Below are 21,005 nucleotides of genomic sequence, written 5' to 3' on the forward strand. Positions count from 1 at the left end.
CAGAGCCCACAACCAAGTATTTATTCTCTAATGCAGGTTTCAAACTGCCGTGTTCTCCATGGATTGGATACAGATTCACAGTATTATCACGATTGGCTAAGACAAGAGGGGGTGAGGGAGAATTCCTTCTTTTTTACATTCGAGGCCTAGTTTGTGTGGGGTTCTTTGGCAGGTGATTGTCTAAGATAAGCAGTTGAATTGTTTTTATAGTGATTGTCAGTAGGTACTCAGGCAGAAAATTTTTTTCCTAGAAGGTACCTGGAGGGGGAGAGGGGGTAAAATACTAAGATAATACATGTCCTATTTTGATGTTTTAAATACACTTTGAAAATGAGACAGTCTTCACTTCTTACACAAGTTCAGCCTTGAACAAATAAAGATCTGTGACCAGATTCCCCTCCTGTTAAAAGAAGTTAAAATAGCATGCACTTACAGGATTATACACAGATGGAATGTGAGCTCCCACTTAAGTTACTGTGTACAAGAATCTTCAAGATAGTGCCTAGTATTTTTTTTTTTAATTTTTGATACACTTTTTTTTAAATTTCTTTTTTGGGGAATTAATGTTGTACATTCAACAGTAAATACAATAGTTTGTACATGCATAACATTTCCTAGTTTTCCATATAACAATACATCCCCCACTAGGTCTTCTGTCATGCTTTTTGGACCTGTACTCCCCCCACCCACCCACCCCAGAGTCTTTGACTTTGGTGCAACACGCCAATTCCAGTTCAGGTTCTACTTGTAGTGCCTAGTATTTCATGAGTGCTCAATGAAGGTTTGTGGCCGTATGTCCATGTAGGTAGTGGTGGTGGTAGTACTTATGTCAGTGCTAATTGCACTTAGGGAATTAGTATTAGCAGTTGTGTTGTTACTGCTGCTACTTCAGCCCACATTTCTTTCTCTGTTAATGGGTTATAGGACAGTTTCCTGTACTTTTGACTCTTAACATCTCTGCCACCCATTGTCTACACATCTCCTAAGGTAGTCGCTTTAAAAACAGAAATGACTTATGTCATTACCCAGCTTTACAACTACCTTTCTTTGTCCTTTTTTTGATACCTAAATATTCGTACACAGGTTTCCTATCCCAGCTTCCCACTTTGAATGACATGCCCCCCAAACTGGTCATTTGGAAGTCTCCATCTGCACTTGTTATTTCTCATGTCTAGAAAGCCTTTTTTCTCCACAGTCAGTAACTCAGTTCTTAATTCATATGCTACCTCTTGAACAAAAGAAGTCATCCCTGCCCATCCTGGTGGCAGTAGCCCCTCCTACACTTTGTCCCAGTACCACTCTTGTTTTGTATGTTTGACTTACGTCCCAGACTGAAGTTGGACTTGCTTGCATCAAAGCAATATCTAGCCTAGTCAGTAGGAGCTAAGTTATAGAATACTGACGTACTTTTATTTTGTTTTGTTCTTTCCCTGAGGAGGAGTCCTCTTTGATAAGACCTTCTTTTTCTTTGACAGCATCTTGAAAGTATGGAATATATGGTTACTGGGAGTGGTTGCCCTTTGGTAAGATGTTCTTGGGAATTTCTGCCTTCTCTGCTTCTGAGTCACAGACTAGATTTGAAATTGCTCTGGAAGGAAAAATGTTTTCGCCTAGTTGGTGGGAATGCTAAATGCTATGCTTAAAAACATACACAGTGTGGGGGTGGAGGGGTGGCCAGGTGGTGGTGCAGCTTGTTGAGTGCACAGGTTACAGTGCACAAGGTCCCATATTCAAGCCCCTAATCCCCACCTGCAGGGGAAAGCTTCATGAATGATGAGCCAGGGCTACAGGTGTCTTTCTCTCCTTCACTATCTCCTCCTTCACTCTTGATTTCTCTGTTGCTATTCAATACATAAATTAAAAATATTTTTAAAACCTACACAACAATCCTTAGAGTATTAACTTATATGGTGACACCCTGAGCTCATGTGGTATTTGCTATTTAAAAACTAATAAGACAGTAGTAGGGCAGAGGAGATAGCATAAGGTTGTGCAGAGACTCATGTCTGAGGCTCCCAAGTCCTAGGAAGAAAGAGAATAAACAGTAAAGCAGATGTACAGGCCTGAAATAGTAACAGCTTACAGTGACCAGGAAGTAAGACCATGATAGTGAGAATGAAGACATTTCCTAGTTTATTTAGGAACACTAGTACTAGCATACTCCAGAAAGGTGCTTAGACATGGTGTCTTTTAGAGTGTGTGTGTGTGTGTGTGTGTGTGTGTGTGTGTGAAGTAGTGCTGCAGGTGTCTCTCTGTCTCTGTTCTCTCTACCAACCCCTTTCCCTCTCTCTCTTTTTTAATTTTATTAGTGATTTATTATTGATTTACAAAATTAGGAGATAACATGGGTATAATTCCACACCATTCCCACCACCAAAATTTTGTGTCTCCATTGCCTCCATTGGAAACTACAGCAGTTCTCCCAAGGTTACAGGTATAGTCTATTATTTCTATAGCTATCTATCCTAGTTATAGATATTTGGCAATTTTTTTCTATGATCCTGCCACTATAGAATTTTTTTTTTACCTTGTCTAAAGTATACTGTTAACCTTCACCATTTTTGAGCAGTGATAATCATTTAGAATCTCATGATCAAGTTCCTGGCACCCTGGAAAAACAGGGTCTCGGTCCTCCTTTGTTGACAGGAATTAAATGTCTAGCCTCCATGTATGTTTTTTTTTTTTTTTTTTTAATCCTACACTTCACAGTTAAAAAATATATATGTAATAACAGGATCAAAAAAAAAAAAGAGCATATAGACTGGTGTAGCCTCTTTAGAAGACAGTGTAGACAGTCTTTAAACAAATAAATATAGGGCTACCTTATGATCTAGCAATATCACCGTTAAGCATTAACAAAGCAAAGGAATTCAAATACTAATTAGAAGGGACATATGCACTCCTATGTTCACAGCTGCATTATTGACAGTAGCCAGAGTGGAAGCAGCCTACATGCCCATCAGCAGATGACTGGCTAAAGAAGTGATGGGACAGACGCTCCATGGAATACTACTCTGCAATCAAAAAGATGATTTAGTGTCTGAGGTGCTTTTCGAAATAAGAGATGAAACACAGCTACCAAGATGGTTTCACTCACATGTGGAATCTAGAGAACTGATACACATTAACTTGCCTCCCCCCCCCAAAAAAAAAAAGCAAGCAAACTGTTTCTAAGACTGAGAATTATGGTGGTTATCTTTGGGAAGTAGGAGTGTGGGAACACAGAGCTTTAGGTGGTGAGAAAAAAAGAGAAAAGTTAGGGAAGTTTAAGTAATTAAAAATATCTCAACAAGTATAGCATAGATTAAAATAAAACCAACTAAGTGTTGTAATAAAATGAAAGAATTTTCAATAAAAAAAAAACTGCACATATTGTTATTTTGGAAAAGCTTCTTAGAGATTGAAAGTATTTTTTTTTTTTTGAAAGTAATTCCAAAGGAAGTATGTTAACATGTCTGTGTTGATAATGGATAATAAGATTGTGAGAAATCCTTTTTTTCTTAAAACTTTCCTAAATTAGACTAATGGACATTTGGACATGGTTTCTAGTTGCAACTTGAAGTAATGCCTGGCTCTTGAGTGCCCTGTACAATCAGTTTGTTTGAGTCTGTCCTTGCCCAGACTTGCAGTTGAATATCTAGTTACAATAGCTACCTTACATAGTACTCTAAAGCATTCTCCCAAGCTAAGTCAGACTGTGCACATGTATTTACTCATTCATCCTGTGCTTGTGCTGAGTAGCTGATTTTTCCGAGCCATGCTAGTTATACCAAGCATTAAGGCAAAGCAAATAATATGGCCCCTGCACTGGAATCACTTATGGGCGTTTTAGGGGGAGAAGACCCATATTAACAATTTAAAAGCTCCAGCCATTTCGACTTGTGCAAATGGTTGTGAAGGAAAGGTATCAGATGTTGTATATACGGGCAAATATTGGGAAGAGCTTAATTTGAGAGCTTCAACTAAGGCTGAAAAGTTGAAAAGTAGTTGACCAGAAAGAACAGCAATGTGCCAAATGGAAAAAACTGTATTAAAGAGATCAAGAAGAAGCAAAGAACACATAGACAAGTGAAGGGGGATGTTACGGGTCCGGTGCAGCCTAACCAGGAGAGATTGACGTGGCAGAGAGGATGACGGGATAGGATATCATTCCAGGAGTTGCAGCTTGAGAAAGGTGTACCTGTGAGCCAGAGAAGTCAACCTCCTCCATCTCCTGTGAACAAAAAGTCTCCATGGGTGCTGGGCCCAACAGAGACAGTGTTCGCAGCCATCGATCCATGACTTCTTTTTAAGATCTGGTGCCATGACCAAAACTATCGTGAGTGTTCAACACCGCTGCAACATCTGGATGCTGCTAGTTTTTCCACACAGAGCGCTTAAGTGGAGTAAACAAGTACAGGTTCAGGGGTGGGGAGAGTAGCATAACAGTTACGCAAAGAGGCTTGAAGTGCCAAAGTCTCAGGTTCAATCCGCCATACCACCATAAGCCAAAATCATAATAACAATAATATAAATAATTAAATTTAAAAATGGTTATTTGTTTCAAAAAGGAAGGTATAGGTTCTGAGGAAGTGAGAGTAGACGAAAGCAGGTTTTTAAATTAGTATTTCCATCTTCCCCAAGGTATGTAGTTGCTCTAGTAACATGACTTGGTCATTGAGATATACAGTATTGACTTCTCTTTGTAATTTTGCTATCAAATTGTTGGGATGAGATTTCTTCTTTTTTTTCTTAAATATTGAGATTTTTAAAAAATGTTTTTAATTGCCTTTATTTATTGGATCGAGACAGCCAGAAATCAAGAGGGTAGGGGAAGATAGGGAGAGAGACAGAAAGATACCTGCAGACCTGCTTCACCACTTGCAAAGGTTTCCCCCTGCAGGTGAGGACCAGGGGCTTGAATTCGGGTCCTTGTGCACTGGAACATGTGCGCTCCACCGGGTACGCCACCACTCGGCCCCAGATTTCTTTTCTGAAATAGTAGTAAGCAAGCCTTCTGATGGCAGTCTTATTTCTAGTCAGTTTCATACCAGAGTTAGACTAAACATCTGATCATTGCCAATATATGTTTTGAAAACAAAAGTGATTCCTTAGCTTCTTTTTGTAATCTGTGTGATTACATCCTTGTACAGCCAATAGCTCATTATTATCAGCATATGGTTTCACCAGGGAAATTTCATCTTTGGTTACAGCTGATTGCTAGAAACTACTATTTGAATACTGTCTGTGAGTCATAGACTTGTTTTACTGGCATGGTATTACTGCCTTAGTGGTTCTTCCCCTAAGTGAGCACACCACATTCACTTGTCATCTGCTAAAAATCACTGCAGAATGAAAACCTTAAGGACAACTGTCTCTGCTGTGTTGGAATTCTGAAAGCAAGTATAGTGAAGGGGGCTGGGTGGTGGTGTACCTGGTTGAGCGCACATGTTAGAATATAGAAGGATCAGAGTTCAAGCCCCTGGTCCTTAACCTGCACCTGCACGGGGGAAACTTCACTAGTGGTAAAGACAGACTGCAGGTGTCTCTCTTTCTGTTTACCCACTCTGTCTCTCCTTTCCCTCACAATCCCTCTGTCTCTGTCTGAAATAATGCATTATAAAAATAATGAAATTAAGATGAGAATGTACTGAGCATTTCTTATTCTTTCATTCATCATAGACTCTTCTTGACCCTTTGGTGAAAACTCTTGTGACACAAGATGGCTGCAAATAAGCCCAAGGGTCAGAATTCCTTGGCCTTACACAAAGTTATCATGGTGGGCAGTGGTGGTGTTGGCAAGTCCGCTCTGACTCTGCAGTTCATGTATGATGAGGTAAGTGCTGCTTTTGTGTGGATATCAAACTGTGGGCTTCCAGAGAGCGTTTCTCTTGGTGTATTCCTTGAATACTTGAATGCTACTAATTGCTGTTTTTTTTTCTGTTCTTAAATTCAGAGTCAACACTTGTAGACAGCTTAATTACCATGTTAAAAAGTCAAGGAGTTTAAAAAATTGAAGGCTTTAAAAAGCAACAGAAAACTGAAAATGGCACCTATTTTTTTCAGCAATCTTTGGCTTTTTGATCACTAGTATTTATTTCTTTTAAGATTTACTTAACTATGGTGGGAGAGCAAGGGAGCGGAGAGAGAATGAACCAGCTGCACTTTGAGATAATGTGGTGCCAAGAGTCAAACTTGGAGCTCATTCCGTGCAAGTACTGTGTTCTACCACTGTGCCACCTCCATGACCACTGTAGTACTTATTTTAATGGAGATTCCCAGCTTTAATCTACAGAACTGAGGAATATAGTACACAACAGAGATTTGAGAATAATATACATTAATATGTCCTATAGTGTCTTCAATCAGAAAATTGTTTATTGTATACTTGACATGGCATGGCACTTAGCATTCAACAGTTAAAGGCCATGTCCCTAAAATTTATAATTACTAAACAGGCTACATATTTGTGTGCTTGTGTTTATATCAGAATTTACTACCCCTGTATACAGTAGTACATTTCAGGAAGTTGGGCACTTTGCCAAGGAAAGTCGTCTCTGATGCATAACCAAATCTCAGCCTGGTCTTGTCTTGGAGGCTGGGCCATGGCTCCCCCAGTAGAGTGCATGCTTCACTAGGCAGAAGGTTGTGGGCTTGAGCCCCACCACCCTCACTTGGGAGCACCATGAAAAGGGAAGCTTAATAAGTAATGGGGCAGTGCTGTGGTGCCTCGCCTCCTTTCCTTCTGAGAGAAAAGTTTGCCTGAAATCATGTAGTTATAAAGACCCAGTTAAGCCCTGGTGGCGAAAATAATAAAATAATAATAATAACAAAAATAATTTGAAAAATTGATTGGGGAGATAGCACAAAAGGCTTTATTTACTGCCCGAGACTCACTCTGCGTTCTCGGGTTCAGTCTCTGGCACCACTGAAAGGCAGAGCTGAGCAGCGCTGTCATCAGAATGATCATCATCATCATTACAGAAACTAAATTTGGGGGTTGGCAGTAGTGCAGCAGGTTAAGGGCACATGGCATGAAGCCCAAGGACCAGAGTAAGACTCCTGGTTCGAGCCCCTGGCCCTCCACCTGCAGGGGGTTGGCTTCACAGGCAGTGAAGCAGGTCTGCAGGTGTCTATCTTTCTCTCCCCCCTCTCTCCCCTCCTCTCTAGATTTCTCTCTGTCCTACCCAACAATAACAACAGCAATGACAATAATAATGACAACAAGGGCAACAAAATGGGGAAAAATAGCCTCCAGGAGCAGTGGATTCGTAGTGCAGATACTGAGCCCCAGTGATAACCCTGGAGGCAAAAAACAAGAAAAGAAACTAAATTTTAAAAAACCCACAAAAGTATATATGTATAAATATACTTTAACAATGATACACAGATTTAAAAAAAAAAAATACAGAGGTAGGGACAACTATATACCTGAAAGTAAAGTGCTTAATAGTCCTCTGTGATTAGACTTAGACCTAATAAGCTCAGCAATCAAATAGAAAGCCCTAAAGAAGGCACCATAAATTGTCTATTGCAGTATTTGCTACTTAGCCTGACACCCTACTTTCTACTTCTCTCCCCTCAATCCCTCTAGCTACTCAACTATCTACACAAAAGAAAGTAAGATACATCTCCTAATCTCTTCTGACAGCATCAGCATTACTGTTCCCTCTTGATAATCTTTAAAAGAAACACTGTATACAGCAGAAGGGAGAACCAGCCCAGGGGCAGCACAGCAGTGGCCTACCAAGAAACACTGTATACATTTGGCCAAGAGCTATACTGGCAAAAAATATTTATCAACTAAAAGAAAGTTATTGTCCCTGTGACAGCCTTTATTAGAATCATTAGACAAGTAAATACAGTAAAACTCAAGGGTAGCTAAAATCCTAGGTCTATTTCCTCCCTAACTTGAAGCCAGACCCCATAAACCTAATGCTGGTTTTGGATATAATAAATGACACTCAACACTTCAGTAACCGGGAGAAAGTCTGAGCTCATCAGATAAAGAAAGGACTACAAAAGCTGGATAAGGACAAGAGACCGGCTCACTTAATGACGGCCTTTTAGGTCAATATCAGGCCACCCCATCACCAGGTGCCTTAGTCAGGGCTTGGATTCCCACAAAGATAATATGGGCCTAGACCTCTAATTGACCTCTTCACCATCGCTGGTCACTTCCATCAGGAACATCATCATAATCCCTCTTGTAGACAGACCTCTTTAGGACCTTGCCTTCACTATAAACTAGCATGGTAGGGATGGCCCCACTCTGGAGGGAGGCTGGGTCATCCTACCCTGCCTCTCAAGGAGGACTGGCCCTGAAGTGAGAGCAGCCTAGAATGTTCCCAGCTGTGATTATGGACTGTGAGCTCAGTCTGACAGGGACTCTGAGGTTACACAGGTTCTACTGTATAGGCCCTGGGTCAGATCGATGGGGTAAACAGTTAATTGTAATTATGTATATTTTTTCAAGTTTAGGAGCTACTCTGCCCTAATCCAGCTTTCTAGCCCTATTCTCAACTCTTTTTTTTTTTTTTTTTGCCTCCAGGGTTATTGCTGGGCTTGGTGCCTGCACCAGGAATCCACTGCTCCTGGAGGCTAATTTTTCCCCCTTTTGTTGCCCTTGTTGTTGTAGCCTCGTTGTGGTTATTATTGTTGATGTCATTCGTTGTTGGATAGGACAGAGAGAGATGGAGAGAGGAGGGGAAGACAGAGAGGGGGAGAGAAAGATAGACACCTGCAGACCTGCTTCACCTGCTTCACTCCCCTGCAGGTGGGGAGCTGGGGGCGCGAACCGATTCCGCTGGTCCTTGCGCTTTGCGCCACGTGCGCTTAACCCGCTGTGCCACCACCTGACCCCCTATTCTCAACTCTTGACACCATCTTCCTAAATAATATTTTTAGTCCACCTGCAGGTTGGCTGACAAGCTCAAGCAAAAAAGTAATAAAATCATGGGCCCCTCGGACATACCTAAACTAGATTTCCTAGCTTCTCTCAACCCTAAAATCCCCATTCTCATCTGTTCTATCTATACTTTTTAGTTCCTGTTTATTAAAGCATTTTGTCCTGCTTTTCATTTTACTGCCTTTCAGCCACCAAGTTGCAGATGCTACTATGATTCCATCCTGAACTTCCTGGGCAGACGACCTCACCAGTTATCTCAGGACCTCACCTCCCCAGAGCCCTACCCCACTAGGGAATGATAGAAACAGGTGGGGGGGGGTATGAATCAACCTGCCAATGCCCATGTCTAGCAGAGAAGTAATTATAGAAACCAGAACTCCCACCGTCTGCGTGCCATAAAGAATTCTGGTCCATACTCCCAGAGGGGGATGAATGTTAGGGAAAGATGATCAGAGGGCTCTGAACTCCAATTCCATCAGAACCTGGGGGCGGGTGGAGGGGGGCAGGAAAGACACTCAGAAGTAATAACAGGTGTAGGTATGATATAAAGGAAAAGAAGGCAAGATCACAGGAAAAAAATGGGGCACAAGGACCAGAGTAGGTAGGGATCCAGGTTCAAGCCCCTGGCTCCCCACCTGATTGCTTCACAAGTGTTGAAGCAGTTCAACAGGTATCTCTCTTTCTTTTTTTTTTTTTTCCTTCTTCTTTTTTTTTTTTAACCAGAGCACTGCTTAGCTCTGGCTTATGGTGGTGGTGGTGGGGGTGGGGGGAGAATGAACCTGGGACTTTGGTGCCTCAGGCATGAGAGTCTCTTTGCATAACCATTATGCTATCTACCCCCCTCGCCCTGGGTGTCTCTCTCCCTGTCTCTGTCATCCCGTTCTCTCTCAGTTTCTCTCTGTCCTATCTAGCAATAATGACAGCAATAACAACAACAATGGTAAACAAGGGCAACAAAAAGGGAAAAAATGGCCTTCAGGAGCAGTGGATTCGTAGTGCAGGTACAGAGCTCCAGCGGTGACTCTGGAGCCAATAAAGAAGAAAGGAAGGAAGGGAGGGAGGGAGGAAGGGATGGAAAAGAAGGAGAGAAAAAGAGAAAGAAAGAAAGATAGGCAAACATATAAATACAGACAGGTAGTTATCGAAGTAGTAGCCAGCCTGTATCTGTGACCTTGGGAGAACTGCTATAGCTTCCAGTGGAGGGAATTGGGGATACAGAACTCTGGTGATCAGAACAATGTGGAGTTAGACCCGTTTTTCTCATAGTCTTATAAATCATTATTGAATCACTAGTAAAATGGTAAAAAATACACAAAGGTGAGAATTTATATGGGGGAGAATATAGAAATGTGCACTAAACATAATTGTACGCTGAAAATATCACAAGCTTATGAAGAAATTTCAAAGTTCAAAAATTGATAACTTTGTAGAGTTGTATAAACTGCTGACTTGGTTCATTTTGGAGAACTAAAATATTTGATAGTTTTCAATATTTATCTAAATATTTACTTTCCATTTATTTCTACAATCCTGACATGAAAATGTGTATTTAGTGTCATACAAAAAAAAAAAAAAAAGTTCTACACTTGACCAAATGCATGTACAGTGATTTTTGCAAGTACAGTGTTTTAAGAGAAAAGTCCGTTTTCAAGCTGTTAACAGCCTAGTACTAATAACTCAACCAACCTACTTTTGCAAATGAAGCAGCCTCCAAATTTTCCAAAAATAACTAGAGGGTGAATATGCTTTTCTCTTTTCCAGTTTGTGGAAGACTATGAACCTACTAAAGCAGACAGCTACCGAAAGAAGGTCGTGCTGGATGGGGAGGAAGTGCAGATCGATATCCTGGACACGGCCGGCCAGGAAGATTATGCTGCAATCAGAGACAACTACTTCCGGAGCGGGGAGGGCTTCCTTTGTGTCTTCTCCATTACAGAGCTGGAATCCTTTGCAGCCACAGCTGATTTCAGGTATATTATAGGGGTTTCGTGTTGTTTCTTTGATTATAATCTATCAACTTCATCCCCACAAAACAACTGAACAAATATATATATTTAGATTTTCTTTTTCTTACATTTGGTATGACAACAATTGAGAGAGGAGGGGGAGAGAGAGAGAGAGAGATCTTCACCACTCGTGAAGCTTCTCATCTGTAGGTGGGCCTCGGGGCTTGAACTCAGGTCCTCGTGCATGGTAACGTGTGCACTTAACCCAAGTGCCCCACCACCCAGCCCCTGGACAGATATTCGTATTTGTTAGTCTTCTACTCTGTGTCTGATTATTTCCTCTTTAGTATCAACATATGATTTTATGTGCTTACACCCAGATACTTGGTATGCCTTGGATAATCTGACACCAACCGCAGTGCGAGCTCCATCATAACGAGTTTGAATTGTGACAGCCTCAGAACCCAGAGTGTCTTTATGCATTAGCGGAGTGTGCCAAGTATTCAAAGTACGGAACTGCTGCTACTACCACAGCTCTTGGCTCTTGGATCACATAGTGGATAGCTGACCCAGATTTTAAATCTTTCTGTGTTAGTCACTGGTTTCTTAGCACCTGCATACCACTCAGCAGGCTGATTGCTACCCTCCTGACTATACAGATATCCTGACAACACAGATGAAGTTTTAAAAATGTCTTATTTATTTATTTGATACAAAGAGAAACTTAGAGGGAAGGTGGTAACAGAGAGGGAGAGACGAGGATAAACAGCTGTAATACTTCTTCACTCTTGAAGCTTCTCTGCAAGATGGGACTAGGGGCTTGCACACAGGTCCTTGTGCACTTAAGTGTACCACCACACAGCCCCAGCAGATGAATTTGTAATAGAGTTAATACAATGGGTTGGAACTAGGTTTTATTACATAATGTGTTTTGTGACCTTTTCACTCTTTGTATAATAAAGGTCTGTCTTGTTGTTGTTGTTGTTGTTGTTGGAGAGGGGCCTGGTGAAGGGTAGAAGGATTCTTTCTGTAGACCTAATATTGTATAAATGAGTTTTGAGTTGTTTCCTAAGTACGTGTACAACTATGGGTATTATTATTAGAAGGAGAGAGGCAACACAGCTTCACTCAGTGCCGTGGCACTTTTGTTATGATGAATCCACTTCTCCAAGAGACCACCTGCCCCTCCCCCTCCCCCTGCACACCCTTTTTCCCCCCTTCTCCTGTTTGATAGGATAGATTGAAATTGAGGTGGGAGGATAGAGAGGGAGAAAGAGAGACACTTGGCAGACCTGCTTTACCACTTGTGAAGCCTCCCTCCTGAAGGTGGGGAGTGGAGGCTCGAACCCAGGTCCTCATGCATAGTAATATGTGCACATAATCAGTTGTACCAGCACCCGGCTCCCAAAGCTGAGTGATTTGAAAATAAACTATGGCTAAGATTTATACTTAATCTCAAGCATCACTGTACAATTCCTGCAAAATCAAGTGTGTTTTGTTGGTCTGTGATTCATTCCTTTACTTTTTCACAGCCTAAAATATGTAATCTTATACTTTCAGCATCTCAATAATTTCTAAGGAGAGGTTTCTGTAAGATGATCAAACTAAATCTTAAAGGTTTCTTTTACTGATTTTATAAGAAAACATTTTTCTCCAACAAGGTAATAATATTCATTAAGAACAGCTAATATGGGAGTCGGGCGGTAGTGCAGCGGGTTAAGCAAAGGCGGCGCAAAGCCCAAGGACCAATGTAAGGATCCTGGTTTGAGCCCCCGGCTCCCCACCTACAGAGGGTTCTCTTCACAAGCAGTGAAGCAGGTCTGCAGGTGTCTGTCTTTCTCCCTTTCTGTCTTCCCCTTCTCTCTCCATTTCTCTCTGTCCTAACAATGATGACATCAATAACAATAATAACTACAACAACAATGAAAAACAACAAGGGCAACAAAAGGGAAAATAAATTAAAATAAATAAATAATAAATGTGTTTTCAGGAACAGCTAATATTTATCTTGCCCCAATCATATTCGCAGCAGCTTATGCTATCTCCATTTTACTACAGACCGGGACATTGAGGCAGGAAGGACTTTGTTGAGTCACAGGAACAGGAAAGGCAGATCATGAAACTTAAAATGGTGGACTTTCACAGTGTGGAACTTATTCTAAACGCACAGTCTATTCTCAAAAGCTGACTTCCACATATTTCTGCCATGTGTGGGGCTTTAAAAACATTTAATGAACTTTTGATTTATTATGATTAAAAACAGCACTTTCTCCCCAGGGGTCTTCCTCCCTAAAACCTGTGACCCTGGTTTAACCACAAGAGTCATATCACACTGTCCAGGCCAAGGTGCAGGCTCAGAAGACTGAAAAGGGATGTTTTAAGAAGAGTGAGGTGTTTAGTACATAAAACCGTCAACAGTGGAGCCACAAGAACAGAATGAGAGAGGCCACAGGAATGCTGGCTTTGCCTCCTCTTGCTAGCTTCTGCTCTTATTGCTGTTCCAAATAGCCTTTACACATCACATCAGTCAGCATCAGGTACAAAAGGTTAACATCAGGGGGACTGGGCAGTATCACAGTGGGTTAAGCGAACATGGCAGGAACTGCAAGGATCCTGGTTCCAGCCCCCAGCATCCCCACCTTTAGGGGGGTCACTTCACAAACAGTGAAGCAGGTCTGCAGGTGTCTGTCTTTCTCTCCCCCTCTCTGTCTTCCCCTCCTCTCTCCATTTCTCTCTGTCCTATCCACTGACAACAATCATAATAGCAACAACAATAAACAAGGGCAATAAAAGGGAAAAAATAGCCAGGAGCAGTGGATTCCTAATGCAGGCACTGAGCCCCAGCGATAACCCTGAAAGCAAATAAATAAATAATAAAAACAAAAGGTCAACAAGGTTAATATCACATCAGTCAGGCAAAACTCAAGCTTTGAGCAAAACTATCACAAACTTTGAGTCAGGGTGTAATCCTGTCCTGACACACACAGTAATATCCTACTGGAGAGACATTTCTCAAATGATTTAACTAGCAGTCCTCAAAAGTGTCAAAACACTACTCTATAGTTAGGAAATATGAGATTGTATCATTTGAAACAAAATGGATGAAACTGGAGGTGATTATGCTAAATGAAATAAGTGAAGGACAATTATTGAGTGGTTTCATTCATATTTTGGATATATCAGTAGATGACTAAAGTAAATGAACTTTAAAAAAAAAAAAAAAAAAAAACAACTAAAAGATGCCCGAACCATTTCTTGGACTTAGTAAGAACCCTGGTAGTTATGGATAGGGAAAGCAGCACAGAACTTTAGTGACTTACACTTACCATGTGTGGATGTGATATTTTATCCCAAGGGGTAAAATAGGGGGCCAGATGGTGGCGCACCTGGTTGAGCGCACATGTCACAGTGCACAAGGACCTGGGTTTGAGACCCCGATCCCCACCAGCAGGGGGAAGGCTTTGCAAGTGGTGAAGCAGGGCTGCGGGAGTCTCTGTCTTTCTCCATATCTGCTTCTTTCCTCTCGATTTCTGGCTGTCTCTATCCAATAAACAAATAAATGTAATAAAAATAAATAAATCATGAAATTTGACCTCTGGAATCTGGTAATTTTGTAACGCTTCCTTGACTCACTAACAAAAGAGGAAAGAACGGGGGCAGAATCTTAAGAGATACAATGACTAAATGCCATGTGGTTTCCTGGATGAAATCCTAGAACAATAAAAGAACATGAAATAAAAACTGAAAACATCTGAGTAAATTTTGGACTTTAATTATTAATGATGTATCAATATTGATTCATTATTAGGGTAAGTGTCCTTCATGTAAAGTTACTAACAATTGGAGAGGCTCAATTGGGGCATATGGAAACCCCGTTCTATCTTCAAAACATTTTTTATTAATCTAAAATTGTTCTGATATAAAAAGTTTGTTTTAGGAGTTTAGGAGGAGAGGAGAACTCAGTGTTACAGTGCTTATCTCAGATGGTGAGTTCTGTTCCCAATACCACATGGCAGCTGCAAGGAAATGGTGGACTGGTGCTTTTTTTTTCTTTCACTCTCTTTAGATTTAAAGATGGGGGGGGCCAGCAAGGAAGAAACTTAATGATAATGCAAATTTGTCAGATTCTGGGGTTTTTTAAATGTTTTATTAGTGATTTAATAATGATTAGATTAACAAGATTGTAAGATAATGAATACAATTCCCATCACTAGAGTTCCATGTCTCATCCCCTCCATTGGAAGCTTTCCTTTTTTTTTTTTTTTAAGAATTTTTAAAAATATTTTTTAGTATATTTTTTTAATATTTTCTATAACTTCTAAATTAACCACTCAGAGTTGAGAATAGGGCTAGAAAGTTAGATTAGGGGAGAGAGTAGCTCCCAAACATGAGGAAAGTTTCTATCTCGGGCACCACATTTAAAAAAGTTTAGGGCAAGGAAGATAGCCTAGCCTATGAGAACACCTGTTAGACAGAGTAATTTGCATTCCTGCAGCACCAAAGGCCGCAAGTTCAATCCCCAGCACCACTTCCTGCCAGAGCTGAGCAGTGCATTCTCTCCTTCACCTCTCATCCTCGTTATAGATAAATATTGTTAAAATAAAAAATTAAGCTTATTTTTAAAAAGCATCTTACATTTGTTTCTGACCTCTGTAGACTTGGCTTGTACTTTTTAATATTTTTTTTTCCCCTTCATCAGTGAAGTGAATGGGTAACTCACATGACAGAACAAATAAGAAGTATGCTATTTATTCCCCGCCATGTAATAAATGGGCGACATGTCATTATATAGAAACACAAGTACGTGCTAACTGCAGCTGGTGTTTGCTCTTTTATCATTTTGACATGTCGAGAAATTAACATTTCTCATTTCCTTTGCAGGGAGCAGATTTTAAGAGTAAAAGAAGATGAGAATGTTCCGTTTCTGCTGGTTGGTAACAAGTCTGATTTAGAAGATAAAAGGCAGGTTTCTGTAGAAGAGGCAAAGACCAGAGCAGATCAATGGAATGTTAACTACGTGGAAACATCTGCTAAAACTCGAGCTAATGTTGACAAGGTACAAAGTGCCTCTTCTTCCCTCTACATCGTGTTAAAAATAGGTCGACTTGCTTGAGCTGGGCTCCATGTTGTCTAGATTCTGTGAGGTTTTCATATAGAGATTTAATACATGTTGATTTTTATCAGCTCAATGCTCAAGTGTAATTGTATTAGGAATTTCTCACTTTGCTTAGTCCTTAGATTCCCAAGACACACTGACTATAAGACACCCTGGCAGAGAGAGAGAGAGAATGTGTTTAATAGCATCAACTTAAATTCCTGCTTTCTTCTCTTCTTCTTCTCTCTCTTACTCTCAGTGGATAATTTAGAAGGAATAATTGCGTGAGTCTTCTAAGCTGATGCCTGCCTGGCCCCATTTAAATTATGGTCCCTCCCAATGTGGAACCACTAGATAAGAGGATCCCCCCCCCCCCCACTTTTGGAGTCCTTGTTGTATCGTTATTGGATTGGACAAAGAGAAATGGAGAGGGGAGGGGAAGAGAAAAACAGACACCTGCAGACCTGCTTCACTGCCTGTGAAGCGACCCCCCTGCATGTGGAGAGCCGGGGGCTCGACCTGGGATCCTTAAGCCAGTCCTTGAGCTTTGCGCCATGTGCGCTTAACCCACTTCACTACCGCCCGACCCTGCAATAAGAGGATTTTTAAAGCCTGAGTTGCTTCGACTGCCTTCCTCACCATCGATGTCTTTTTTCTCTGAGTAGAAAAGGAAATTCTCTGCTCTCTTGCCTTACCCGCCCACTTTTCTGCAGATGGGCCTTCCTGGAGAACAGGTGCAGGCAGGCTAACCCGTTGTCAAGAGCCTCCCCAGGTACATGTGCCCCAGTATTTAGGGGGAGTGCTGGAGGGCCTGAGGCAGCACAGGTTCTTGGAGCTCTCTAAGTGGGCCGTTTTTAGTGCCCAAACTGAGTGCCTCACAAACTCTGATGTATAAAGCTTGATAAACACAGATTCTCGAGTCTTATGCCCAGCGATGTTGATTCATTTGATCTGGGCTAAGACCTGAACATTTGTATTCTGGCCAGGGCACCGATCCCTGCTGGTGGGCTGTCTCCCGAGCCCGTGAGGCTCAGTGTTCTTCTTCCACATTGAGACGTGTCTGTCTGTTCGACTGGGTGTGTCACTGCCCAGCCCCAGTGCTCACCTTCTCTGTATTCCACGTGCGAGAGCTTGTGTGCTTTCTGTTATTCCCAAAGTGTAGTGCTGTAATTCAAAGAACCTCTTAGCTCATATTATTTATTTGCTTTTTCCCGTTTTCTTCTTTCTAGGTATTTTTTGACTTAATGAGGGAAATTCGAGCCAGAAAGATGGAAGACAGCAAAGAAAAGAATGGGAAAAAGAAGAGGAAAAGCTTAGCTAAGAGAATCAGAGAAAGATGCTGCATTTTATAATCAAAGCCCAAACTCCTTTCTTATCTTGACCATACTAATAAATATAATTTATAAGCATTGCCATTGAAGGCTCAATTGACTGAAATTACTTTAACATTTTGGAAATTGTTATGTATCACTAAAAGCATGAATTGGAACTTCACTGAAAGTCAAATTCACCTTAAAAAAAGAAATTAATGTGGCTTCACCAAGAAGCAGAGTTCAACTTCTAATTGCCTACATTTTATCACGGTCCTGAATGTAGCGTGTGAGCTTGTGTTTTGCAGGCAGTCTCTCTTGAACTGTTAAAAAGGTGAAATGGGTGTGGGGTATGAGAGGAAAGGCTACTTCCTCTGGTTTATTATAAAGCTTCAATTTTTTATCATTTTAAAATGTCTTGGTCTTCTACTGCCTCGGGAAAAAAAATGATAATTGTGAACATGATAGTTAAACTGTACCACTTTTTTAACCATTGTTACGTAAAAAGTATAGAAGAAAAAAGTTCTTGGCATGATTGTTGCATATAGTGTAATTGAGAGTAACTCACCTGTGAATCTGCATTAATTATCTGGTAATTAACTTGGAAAACTGAAGTAAACATGTACATGGAAAATTTTGAATATGCCTTAATTTAGAGACAGAGAAACTAGCCAGGTCTGTCATTCTGAATGTGTCCTTACTAACCCATGGGCATATTACCTCATGTGTCCTGGTGAGAGAATAGGTGGCTACAACTTGCATAGAAGATTCTTGAGATAGAATTGTCTGCTAAAAGTCTGTCCAAATTTTAAAACGTGTGCCATACTCTGGGTCTTGAAAGTAAAGCCCCAGAGCTCCTTGATTGCTTTTTATTAACTATAAGGTAGTTTAAAAAGAAAGACCGGTATATACTTGTAAGAGCATTTAAACTGTTGAGCACCAATTACATTACCGTGAAACCCTCTCTTTCTTTAAGATGCTGGTCCCTGGGAGTCTCTTTCTGTAAGTGGTGAGCGTGTATTAAGTGTTTAATCTCTTTGGAGCCAGGGCTCAGAAAAATATGTCAACAGTGCTAATGCATTTTGCACTAGAACAGTTTGGGGAAAATGCTCACGCTTGCCACCTGTTGATTTTCTAAATTTGTACTCATGAGGTTACAGTTTGGCTATCTGGGAGTAAGTAGGAGTATATGTTATTCTGTTTGTATTCATAACAAAGAACACTGTAGCTACATTTCCTAAAGCGAACATCAAGCAATCAACCCCGGGTACAGTGCAGAAGGCATGTTTGGCATACAGAGTCCAAACACTCAGCCTGGTGTCACCATTGTTGGTGTGCCAATGAAAGAATTCTCGCATGCTTGTGGGAATATAATTTCCATGGAAAATGAACCACTGTCACATTTTCATTTTCTTCTGCAGAATGGGCTCAAACAATTGGTCCAGTAAAGTTTTCTTTCTTTTTGCTCAGGCAGTCGTAATTTCAACAAGTCAGAGATGTGTTCGGGGCCTTCTAGGTAACAGGCATTTGTGTAAGGTTAACAAGAATAGGCTTTTTAGGATCTCAGCTCTAGATATTTCATCCGGCTTGTCATGTTAAGTATTTGTCCTTAAGGGTTTGAAATGTACGTCTTTCATCTCGTTTTCATAGGCTATGCCATGTGCAGAATTAAAGTTACCAGTGTAACCCTGGCCCCTGCGGGCCCAGCGATCTCTATGTGTACTCATTGCAGTCTTACTTTACCAGGGGTCCTAACCACTAACATTGTGACTTTGCTTTGAGACCTTTCCTCTCCTGGGTACTGAGGTGCTATGAAGCCAAATGACAAAGATGCATCACATGTCTTAGGCTGATGCCACTACCCAATTGGTTTATTTGCAATTTGAGCCATTTAAAGACCAATAAACTTCCTTTTTTAGAAAACGTGTGTGTTGCTACTTAATGTGTAGTGTGTGTAACACGTCCTGTTCAGATTTCTCAACCTGTGCATCTTTACGGGGAATTCTAAAACCTGAGATTTTGAGCTATCAGTTGGGGACTTCTTCTATATGACAGATTTCCCAAAGAAGAATTTGGGGGGAGTCGGGCGGTAGCACAGCAGGTTAAGCGCAGGTGGCGCAAAGCACAAGGACCGGCTTAAAGATCCCAGTTCGAGCCCCTGGCTCCCCACCTGCAGGGGAGTCGCTTCACAGGCGGTGAAGCAGGTCTGCAGGTGTCTATCTTTCTCTCCCCCTCTCTGTCTTCCCCTCCTCTCTCCCATTTCTCTCTGTCCTATCCAATGATGACAACATCATAACAACAATAATTACAACAACAAAAACGAAGACTTTAGGAACTGTTGAGGTTTGGTCATGGCTAGGAGATGAACGTATCCCATGTGCAGTTACACAGAATGCATACATACTTTCAGAATGCTACTAGATTCCAGAAAGAGTAGGTGACAGTTTTGTGTTCATTTTCAAACTAGAATGATTCCCCATAATTTAGTTTCCAAATTATAGCAGGAGTAAACACTGTGTTAACATTTCACCCAACCTTTTTTTTTTTTTTTCCTCTTTTTACCCAGCTGCTCAGCTCTGGTTCGTGGTGGTGGTGGTGCAGGGGACTGAACCTGGGACTTCAGAGCCTCAGGCATGAGAATTTGTTTGCATAACCATTATGCTATCTCCCCTGCCCCACCAAACTTTCTCTTTCATATTTGATGCCTAGTGGGAAATGGTGGTCTACTAACTTAACAGTCTGTGGGTCAGAAACAGCCTGCCCATTTTTCGAGCACATTCTTCCAAAACCCAGTTCATTTTAATTTCTCCACTCTTAGACAATATCAGGATGAACACAGTTAATTTATAAGTATAATTTGAATATCATGCTCTAAAAATGGAATATAAAGGTAACTACTATGTACCAAGGGTTAGATAAAGTTCTGTTCTCTAAATCCGAATGACTTGTGTCATTATTTTTGTGACAAGGAAGAAAAACTTAAAATTTGGCAACCTTATATGGCTGCCTTTACAGTATTAACTATCAAGGCGTTTACCAAAAGTTCCTCTGAAGTTTTCTTTTTAAAAACACATAATTTTTTAAATTTATTACTGGAGAGAAACTGGGGGGGATAGGAAGAGAGATACCTGTAGCCCTGCTTCACCACTTGTGAAACTTCCCCTGAAGGTGAGGACCAAGGGCTTGAAGCTGAGTCCTTGTGCACTGTGATGTGAGTACTTAGTACTTAACCAGGAGCGCCACCACCTGGCCCCTAAATTTCTCAAAGAGGATTCTTTTTATTGCAGTTCAGTGCTAGAAGGTTCTTGTATTTTGGAAGTTGAGAGTGGCAAGTCAGTAGAGGTCTTCATTCATACTTCTAGTTCTTAGTAGATTTTTATAGACTGCCTATTGTGGGCTTTGCTAAAAATACACAGATTGAAGGAGAAATGTCAAAGAAAAATTCAGAGATTAACACTAAAGAAAGTATCTACCTGGGTGACCCACCAATAAGGAAATGAAGTTTTAAAACAAGTCTCAGGGAGTCGGGCGATAGCACAGCAGGTTAAGCGCAGGTGGTGCCAAGCACAAGGAGCGATGTAAGGATCCCAGTTTGAGCCCCCAGCTCTCCACTTGGCAGGGGAGGTTGCTGCATAGGCGGTGAAGCAGATCTGCAGGTGTCTATTGTTCTCTCCCCCCTCTGTCTTCCCTTCCACCCTCCATTTCTCTTTGTCCTATCCAGCAGCAACATCAATAACAACAACAATAATAACTACAACAAAAAACAC

The 21,005-nt window shown here is 41.1% G+C and overlaps 1 protein-coding gene across 1 annotated transcript; it reads left to right on the plus strand.

Annotated features, from left to right (window-relative positions):
- The first annotated feature begins 5,661 nt into the window (after window positions 1-5,661).
- Window positions 5,662-19,161, plus strand: RALA (RAS like proto-oncogene A). The gene is made up of 4 exons (XM_007535161.3): window positions 5,662-5,815; window positions 10,649-10,857; window positions 15,715-15,889; window positions 17,158-19,161. Exons 1-4 carry the CDS (start codon window positions 5,702-5,704, stop codon window positions 17,278-17,280), a joined length of 621 nt encoding a protein of 206 aa, XP_007535223.1. The 5' UTR covers window positions 5,662-5,701; the 3' UTR covers window positions 17,281-19,161.
- The last annotated feature ends 1,844 nt before the right edge of the window (window positions 19,162-21,005 follow it).

This window comes from Erinaceus europaeus, chromosome 8 (assembly GCF_950295315.1).
Source record: "Erinaceus europaeus chromosome 8, mEriEur2.1, whole genome shotgun sequence".
Lineage (NCBI taxonomy): Eukaryota > Metazoa > Chordata > Mammalia > Eulipotyphla > Erinaceidae > Erinaceus > Erinaceus europaeus.

Coding starts and splice junctions, on each gene's coding strand:
- RALA (XM_007535161.3), top strand. CDS start 5,702: ATGGCTGCAAATAAGCCCAAGGGTCAGAATTCCTTGGCCTTACACAAA. Junction 5,816..10,648: donor TGCAGTTCATGTATGATGAG/GTAAGTGCTGCT, acceptor TCTCTTTTCCAG/TTTGTGGAAGACTATGAACC. Junction 10,858..15,714: donor GCAGCCACAGCTGATTTCAG/GTATATTATAGG, acceptor TTTCCTTTGCAG/GGAGCAGATTTTAAGAGTAA.